We start from the raw sequence: 9,790 nt of genomic DNA on the forward strand, positions 1-9,790 counted from the left end.
AAAACCACAAACTTCCTTTTGCCAGTGTGCAAGCTAGCATTTGCATACCACAAGCAAACACGAAGACAAATATGAACTGCATTTATTTTTTGAAAGACTAAGTGTCCCAGCTGTTATTTGCTGTAGGATGGAGTTCTCCAGACCCAGGCAAGCAGCCAAAATAGCTTTATTCCCCTGCCGTTCTTCAGGCTCAGCCCCATGCTCAGCTGCTGGCATTGGGAAGTGATGGCTATCCTAATGCCTTCCGTGCTGCTAATTTCAGTCTCAAATTATTATGGGGAAGACATAGCTGTCGGTCCAGCTGCTACTCAGTTTATATAGGTGTGAATTCCTAGAGGAAGCAGACCCTGGGGGAGCCTTATGGACTGACTTCCATATTTTCACATGTACAGCTCAAACCTTGGCCTTCTGCAGATTAGATGAAGGCTCTCGTGGCTAACTCCCAGTACACTCTGAGTTGGTGAAAGGAAACAGAAATTTAGAGAAAGATTGCTCAATTGACATGATGAAAGGAAACAAATTTAGAGAAAGATTTCTCAAGCACAAAGGTTTCATGGACTTAGCCACCAGAACCATGAGACGTGTGCTTATCTGCATTACAGGGCGGAAAAGAATTTCCAGTTTCTAATCAGGATTATCGGGTCACTAACAGACAAGTTTGTGAACCTGCCCCTTTTGTTGTGCCTCCTTTGTACTTCTACATATATCTATTGCATTTCCCCTAAGGAAAACAAAATCCTACATCTTTTATCAATAAATGATTTCTGGCAGAACTTCACTTCTATCCACATCCATTGAAAAAGTTTTGGGGTAGATTTTTAATTCATCCATCGCGTTATTCTGCTCCTCCCCCATTCTGCTGGTTGCTCTGGAGCTGCTGCTGTGGCTGAGTAAACTCTCACCACGTGCACGGGAGTGACCTCAGATAAGCAGCATTAAGAATTTCCTAAAGCAAAACCTTGCCCCACTGTAGTCTGTGGCAAGGCTCCAGTGCCATTAACACAGCAGGATGGTCATCCCATGAGGCAAGTACAGATGTGCTGCACAAACCTGCCTGGAAACTCCTACTCTCATAAAAGTGTGGGTTTATGTGAAAACTACTATTGTTTTCCCCAGGGGCTGCCTGTTTCTGTTTACACAGGGCCTGCCAATTTATTCTGACCTACAGCAGTAGGGATTTCTGACAAACCTACCTTACTGTCTAGGTCTAAAAATGATGTATATCAGCATCTGCTGTTCATGCTGCAAAATCATGATGGTTTTGGAATCACCTGCTGCCTGTATCATCAAACACTGATGTTTCCTGTATAAGAAATGCTAAGATGGTGACCTGCAGCAAGACAAGATGACCAGCCACACGCTCCTATGAGCTCTTGTGCACATTTTGGGTAGCTGAAAGGCACATTTTGAGAGCCCAGGAAAGAAGGAGAAATTCTAGCTTCGACCATGGAAACACTTCCCCAGTCACACTCAAGTATTATGCAAAACCTCAATGGAAAGGTGATTGTTAACGTCCCTTCCAAAACAAGCCACTCCATGATTCTATCACTCCTCTAGTTACTAAGGCCCCAGTCATAACCTGGATCCCATGGAGCATTTCATTCTAACATAAAGTAGAAGCTCCAACAACAAATCCCCTTAAGGCAAAGTCTTTCCCAACACCCAAGTACTGAGATCAGCATCTGCCCACTGCCACCATATAACTACCAGCTCCATGCCATGTTTCTTACAGCCCTATCCTCAGCTGCTGAGCTGGACTGCAGTTCTTTAAAAGAAAACCAAGAGGAGATTTATCATTAAGCTTCCACTATTTTCTTTCTGTTTCTAAGATACAGGGGACAAATACAGTTAAAAGTTCCTCCTATATCTACAGTCTCTTGAAGCATCTCAGTGTCTGCAAAGCAGAAGGAGCTTAAGATCTTAATCACAGTGGTATGGCTGAATACAAAACAGATAAAAAATCCCTTCACAACTCAAAGGATATTTCTAGTTACACTGAAGTATCCAGAGCCTTCCCATTCTTTTAGATCTACAGCCTTTGTAGTAACCACCAAACCAAAACCAAACCAACACATTCCAAACAAAGACATGCATTTTCTTCCACCAAACATTTTTTCCTGGACGACACATTCTTTGATACTTCAAATGCAAACTGTTAACGTAATTTTGGGAGCAGAGCCAATTTCATCCAAGAACAGAAGAACTTTGCTGGGTCAGATCCAATGCTTGTCTGCCCCAATATCCTGCCTCCTCCAGGGAAAGGCACACCAAAGACAAGAGCACACAGGGCAATACCACGTTGTACTTTCCCAGACGCAAATAGCACGCAGCTTTGAGTCAGAGGTGTAGTAATCAAGGGCTATTAAACTATTAACTATAATAGATTTTCCCCCTTAATTTCTCTCACTGCTTCCTGAACCCATGCAATTTTTGCCATACGCATTCTCTAGCAGTGAGTTTCTCTGGTGAACTGCACGTTGTCAAGCACTGCACATCGCCAAACACTGCAAATCATTTATCCTGATCCTGCCACCTGCAAGTCTCCTTCACTCTCCCCAGTTCTGTTATGTCACAAAAAGTTACGTACCACCACTTCCTCATTGCTCTCCTACGCCGGACGTGACGTTATCTCTCTATAACCTCCTCAGTCCTCTCTCAGCTACAGATTTCTCCCTTATTTGGTTGTTCCTCGTACTGTGACCACATTACCTTTCTCATTTTCTCTTTTTACTTTGTTTTATTGTTTATTTAGACTGTTCCAGTCTAAAGGAGATACAGACCTTAGATTTCTATAGTGTTATTGTTTTACACTTTGCTCTCACTGGTTCTAAAAACTGCTGGTATTTTATTTGTTTCTTTATGACCACTATTATGGTATTTTTGTAGAATTACCTAGCTCGGCTCCAGGACTTCTCTGCTAAGCAGTATGAGTTAAAGCTCAGCACTGCACAGCTCTGTGGTCGTGTATCTTGATGACAGGACAGGAACAGGAGGCTGCTCTGCTGCAATGCAACTTCACCAGCAGCCTCCCTCTCTTCGCCTTCTCCTTCCGGGTTGCCTCTGATTGTGCTGATCAGCACAGCCCTCTGTAGCACCCCCTCCTAACTTCTGTATATTGCAAGAACTGCCTGTATGTTGCAAAGTTGATTGTTACCTGCTTTATATAACTGGTGTGTAATCAATTATGTAAGCCAAAAAAAAAACCCTTTTCTCTTATCCTATGGCGGCTTGGTTTCCTCATGGAAAAGGATCACCCTTACTCATGTGCTCAGCTTCTTCTCCAAGGAACTCAGCAGCATGGCTTTCCCCTCCCTGTGTTGCATCTGTCCACACACCTGTCAGGGAAATCTACCAGGTAACATCAGTTTGTCCAGCCCAAAAAGGTATTTGTAGCTCCCAGACTTTCCTGAGATCCTTTTCAAAATCCTGTTGCCTTTGACACCACAGCACCCCAAACAGGAGATTCCTCAAGAGGCAATAGTTAAAATTTCACACTTGAGTGCCTTCAGTATCTCAAATGTTGCAGTACTCATGCATGCAAAAGGAGCCCCAACAACGTTAACCTTCAGATAGCTAATTAAAGCAATCCACACATCCACTTCTCACAGGGGAAACTAAGCCCAACAAGACGAAGCTGTCTACTTCAGCTGTCAGAATCAGCTTTGCTCAGTTTGTTGTTGATCCTTTACATTCTCTCTCAGTAACTTGAATCTCATCTCCCTGCCTTCTGAATTTCTGAAAGCGCTCTTAGTAGGCTCTTCAGTTGGCCTCCTGAAAATGATGTGCTCTTGGATGTCATGAAGATCAGCATGACAAATGCAGCCTGGTGCCTGCCCAGCACCAAGAGCTCAGAGCAGAGCTGTAGAGCTCAGCGCTACAGACTCTCAGAGCAGCATCATAAGGCAGAGCTCTCTCCTCTCCTGCTGTGATGGCTCATCTTTAGACCTTCTTCTTATTATACAGGGGAAAAAAATTTGCTCTGTTTCCATCTTGAACAGCTGATATCTATCAATGCTTGCTCAGTTCTATTTGTCTCCTCTTTCCCCAATTCCCCCCTCTCTGGGAGGAATAAGCTGTAGTAACAATGTTGCAGAGACTCTTTGGCATCCTCCGCTCATTGTATGCATGCCAATTCACTGACTTCTACAGTTTTCTGAGTGTAACCTTAATGTCTCAGGACAAGAGATGTTTCTTGTACAGCTCTGCAAATATTTCCTAAAAAAATGCAAGTGCTCAGCACTGACCTGTGGCTGCCCAGATCCTGCCCTGGGTGCTGAGCCCCTGGAGCCAGCAGAGCCAGTGCATCCTGCCCAGGGACAGCAAAATCCTCACACACTGCCCCAACATAAACACTGTCATCCTGACATATACAGCCACATGCAGTCTTAACAAAAAGCCTTTTCCAGCCACAACTGCAAAGCATCACTTCAATCTCTCTCACATTGTCAGAAAACTCTTTTTCTTTAAGCGCAGTAGAATGTTTTTTATTTTGATACATTAGAACTTTTGCAACAACTGCAATCAATTTAATCTTTGGCTCCATTAAAGATTTGAATGCAATATTTTAAGAAAAATGTTTGACTTATCTGGAGTTTAGAACAATGACTTGAAAAAAGAGACAGCCGGGAGGCAGGCGGAAGGGATCCTAGCTGACTGCCTAGACTCATGTTACATATTTTGTCTTCTACCCCGAGAGCTCTGACTCAGAACAATTCATACCATTCTTTCTGAGGGAGAGATGAAGTGTGGTATCACTGGATATCCAACAAAGTACTTCATGCATATGAAGTTCATAAAAGAAAGGGTTTAAATCAATAACAAACCTATTAATGAGGCAGTTCTCACCCACAGCATACAAAATATGTGCAAAGTATCACAAACCTCTGTATACCCCTGTCAGATTGATTTTAAAAATACACACACAGCGTATTTTCCCACGTTACATGGTTTCACCTGAACTTGCATTATATGCACAACCATCTATAAAAGACCCATATCAGTACTCCCTTCTACTAACAGCAGTGATACACACCAAGCATTTAAGCAGACATTTGCCAGCTATTCTAGTATGTGTGCTCCAGCTGCTCACAGCTTCTGGGCTGACAAACGTGACCATATGCACCAGAGCTTCAATAACACCTTTGTAACCACGAACACGAGTGCAGCAGAAGGTGTGCTTACTGCACCTCGTGCTGAGATGCTGGCTGCAAGGAACGCCAGTGCCGTGGCTGTGGCACCATTCTGCTCATGAACCGCACGGCAGTACGACAGCACAGGAGCAGAAAGCACGTAGCTTTCATTCATCTTCTCAGAGGGCAGTAGTACCTTTATTGAGACAAGAAGAGAGAAAAGGCCCCAGAGATATTTAAATGCAAAATACCCGTCTTTATACAAGCTCCATTTCTCTGTTTATTACTTTCTGGGGATTGCTTCAGAAGAATGATGCAGCTTCACCAGCCATCCCACAGCCCTGAGCTGCTGAACACAAACAGAGGCAAGAGCTGCTGGCTGCAGACAACTCTGCTCATTCCCAGCCAGTCTCACACAAAGCTGCTCTGCCTCAAACCACCTGCTGCTGCCCCAGCACTGCCAGAAGGTGCCTCTGTGCTTCTTGAGGAGACATGGGAGGAAAGAAGAGCAGGCACCATTGTTACCAAGTGCTTGTGCTCCAGATGACAGGCCGCACTCCTCTCCATTTCCTGGTGGGTGAGGAGGAGATGACCTCAATCTTTTCCCAAACAAGAAAACAATATGAAAATACAAAACTCTACACCCTCCCATCCCTTAATCTGAGAATGAAAAAATAAACTCGAGCTTCCTCTCCTTTTCAAAGTCATTCTTAACAGTGGGAGTCCATGATATAACATGGAAATGATAGTACTTTCTTGGTTTGGCCATTGTGCTCAGTCACAACTCATTGCAAGTGAGAAGAACCAGCCATGTGCCATCAGAACTGCAGCTGGCAGTGGGGTACCCTATGAACAGACACAGTCCTCTTGGACTGCACCATGAGCAATGCTGGCAGTTACTGGCAGCAAATGCACGCTTGTAAGAGTGAGAGGAATTTCAACAGCTGGCTCCTTTCCACCTGAGATCAATAAAAACAGTAAGGCAGCTGCCTTCATGGAGAAGTATGCAAGTTCTTTTGGTACTGGAGGAGAGATGGGGCAATCTCCTACCCAAAAAGAAAGAAAAACCCAAATGGAGAAAATCACAGGCTGATGCAATTCCCCCTCTTCAATCCCTATATACTACTCCTTCACAGAGCTAGAATGCCAATCACTCCTTGGCCTCTCCTCCTTTTGTCTCTTAAAGGATTTGAATAGCAGTCTGTAGCCAAATTCGGTCTCACAGCTTGCACAATCCCCATTCAAGTCAATGCTTGGGTGCTCCTGAATGTGGCATTTGTGCCTGTTGTTTCACATTCGTGGCCTCCAACACTGGCTCACATTAGGTAATGCTGTTCACTCTGGCTGCACGCCACTGAGACTCCTGGACAGGAGCTGCACGTGCACTTTCCCACATTGGTGCCTACAGCTCATCTCCATAATTACAGCCACCTGTGCTCCATCGCCCAGCTTGTGGTTCAGAACCAGAAAGATCAAAGGAGAAGGGCACCTTTCAGCTGAAGACTCCCAAACTACAAACTTCAGGTACATTCAGTTAACTCTGCCTCTGAGAGGTGCAACACCAAACCACAACAACAAACACAAAGTCACCTTTACCGTACAGGGTATACAGCAAAACCCATGATTAAACACAGGGCTTAGCAACCGATGAATCACAGCAGAGATAAGGCTGTGTACTCACCAACTCCTCGTGCTGGAGAACAGGCAGCTCAGCACCCACCCTTGGGGCTGTGACACCCATAGTGAAGCACCACAACACACAGGTACAGAGGAATTAACCAGCAGAGTGTACATCACCAGAAACTCCTCAACATGTAGCTCTGACATGCCCCTGCTTAGACATCAACAGCATATGGTAGTTTTTCCTCACAGACACATATCATTGAATAAAAATACTACGGAGAACAGTGCCCTGGAGAAACAGTTATAAAGCTGTGATATGCAAAACTGACTGCAGAACAAAGTATTGCTTTGCCAGTGAAAGAGCACAAAACTTGGGCACCCTCCCAGACTGACAGCCCAAGGCTCCAAGGTGCAAAGCTGCCTCAATCCCTTTTCCCTGCAGCTGATATAATGCATCCAGAGCCTCACAAATGCTTTAACAACTTTCAGGAACAAGTCATCATTTTCTGGAGAGGAGGTGATTTTCCTCCTGTTTCTAGTTTTTACTCAAGGAAACCAAAGTAACAGTGCATGGGATGCTGCTGGCAAAACAAAGCCTTCTTGGTGAGACGGAGCTGGCTTACAGGGCTGATGTTAGCAAATGACAACAACTCTGATTTGGTTCAGTGGATCCTCTGATCCACTCCCTGAGGATCCCCGGTAAGACTCTGCTGGCCCTCCAAGCAGAGACTGACCCACTAATAGCTCATTTTAAGACCCAGAACAAATAACTCATTCCCTTTGACCTCATTTCATGTGAATCAGAGTCTTCTTCTGCAGTTAGGTGCCTCTCTGTTTTGCTTTAAGTTCAAGAATCAATCAAAATTTTTATAGCAGAAAGAAAACAGCCACCCAGTGAGGTACACGGCTGAGCCTGGCCAACAGAAACACCCTGGGTGCATTCAGCAAACCAAGAACACGCAAGTCCTGCTCACTGCTCGACATCACTTCAGCTGCAGTCACTTTAGACCTGGGTATACATACGTAATAAAATTGGTATTTATGAATCTGTTACACTCATATTCCATAAACACAAAACACGCCAGTGCTGAGATCCAAATTCCAGGGTCAAGGATGCATGAGGGAGCCTAAAACTTGGGACAAAGTTAGCACTGAGTCTCATGAAATGTACAGTTCACAAGATAAGACAGCATCGCAGAAACTACTATGCCAATAATTTTAAAAACAGGAAAATGCAGTTGAGATCAAGATCAGTGGCCATCTCCCTGGAGCTTAGTACCACTACACAAACCAAAAATCAATAACTGCCATTAAGAGGTCACTGGTAAGAGTCTACAGCAGCAAAGCCTGTCAACCGAAAAGCTATTAACAGCTGTGTTAGAGAAAAGAATTACTTCTTCTATTTGCTAATGACTGTTTCTTTCCCTCTATAAGATTATTTTCTATAAAGCCAGCAGAAATTCTTTTTGATTTCCCTCATAAACTACCTGCTCAGGATGTCAAGACTCTTTCAAGATGTGTATCTGGTAATCTTCAGCTTTCCATCATCAGCATGTTGATGTTAGTGCTGACATCGAGAGTAACAAAGACAACACAAGGACTGTTAGCATAGCGTCATCCGAGGCATGAACTTCTCTGCTCTTTTCTGTGGCAAGGCTCAGCCGCTGACCAGCAGAGTCAAACAAGGGGCTACCACACCACAGCTCACCAACACAGCATTTCTTCTGCTGAAGATCACAGATCAGCAACTGCACTGAACCAGAGAAGGAGAATTTGGTGAAATGGGCAGTGGTGTTTCTTCCTCCTGTACATTGCTGGCCTCTGAAAGTTTGGGTGGCTACTCTAGAAGTTCACAGAAGTATCAGCAACACTGCTAACCTGTAGCTTAGATTCTATCTGCATGCAGCAAAAGTCACTGATCATTAACGGCACTCACTGGCATTTTGAAAGTCTCTTGTATATTCATGCAATGCAATAAATCCCTTGGATTTTAGGCTCCGAGTCTCTTTTTTGCAGGTCACACAGAAGAAATCAGACAACTTTCAGGATGCTGCTGCTGAGGTATATCTGACCCTAGGCACAGACTCCCACTTTTTTTTTCTTTCATTCACTCATCTTTGAAAAAACACAGTCTTCTGAGCCAGCTATGCCGACAGCGTGCTGGGGCTGCAGAAAACAAAACTCAGTACTCCCACAGGGCAAGAAGCTGCAGCTGCTCAGGCAGTAGGCTCACACGCCCATCGTCATTAACCATTTGGTATGAGAGCATCAGAGCCCAGTGCTGACATGAGGAATAACACAACTCAGAAATGAACCTCAAGAGTAAAACCATAGCAAACTAAGAAACAGAAAATTAGTTCGCTTTGCCTTTCCAGCGCAGAACAGAGCCAAAGCGTGCTATCCACTTGGATCTGTTAAAAACAGTCCAACAGTGGGAGAGGGAAGCAAGAAGTCACAAAGCAAGCTGATAAATAGCGAAGGAAATGACATGTTATTCGTGAGCACCGGTTGCAGTAAACAGATCTCCCTCCCAGGGCAGGATGCTGATGCTCAGACGGTGCGGGGCCAAGGGCTGAGGAGCCACGCGGTGAGGAGGATGCGGGTTTTGCTTCAGCTGGGCGGGCAGCTTTCCCCTGGGCAGCTCCGCACACCTGTGGCGGTTCGGAGCCCCAGCTAGCCCCAGCCTTTACCTAAACCCAGTGCTAACTGCCCCCAGCCCTTACCTAAGCCCGGCCCCGGCCCCGGCCCCGACAGCCCCAGCACGGTCTCCCCGCAGTCTCGCCGTCCCCGCGCTGAGCTCAGCCCCCCTCCCGCAGCCCGCCGCTCCCCGCCGTGTCACACGACAGCCGCGGATGGAGGCGGCGAAGAGAAGCCCCGCCGATGCGGTCGGATGGGCCCCCTCAGCCCGTTACAACTTTCCCGCCTCGCTGCTCACCGCCGTGGATCCGGAGGAGGAGGCGATGTACACCTTGATGACCATGCCGGCGGGGAGCGGAGGGACGCGGAGCCGGGCGGGCGGGCGGGTGGGTGTGTGCGGC

The 9,790-nt window shown here is 45.8% G+C and overlaps 1 protein-coding gene across 1 annotated transcript in view; it reads right to left on the bottom strand.

The window, feature by feature from the left end:
* The window catches only part of SH3BGRL (SH3 domain binding glutamate rich protein like), a 30,301-nt gene extending 20,535 nt beyond the window's left edge, over positions 1 to 9,766 (bottom strand). Inside the window, exon 1 of the mRNA XM_042825107.1 lies at positions 9,688 to 9,766. Coding sequence (XP_042681041.1) covers positions 9,688 to 9,732 — 45 coding nt within the window. The 5' untranslated portion in view covers positions 9,733 to 9,766. The remainder of the gene's footprint in view (positions 1 to 9,687) is intronic.
* Positions 9,767 to 9,790: the final 24 nt, after the last annotated feature.

The sequence above is a fragment of the Centrocercus urophasianus genome, unplaced genomic scaffold (genome assembly GCF_019232065.1).
Source record: "Centrocercus urophasianus isolate 14NV4802_14NV808 unplaced genomic scaffold, USGS_Curo_1.0 seq_24, whole genome shotgun sequence".
Taxonomy (NCBI): Eukaryota; Metazoa; Chordata; class Aves; order Galliformes; family Phasianidae; genus Centrocercus; species Centrocercus urophasianus.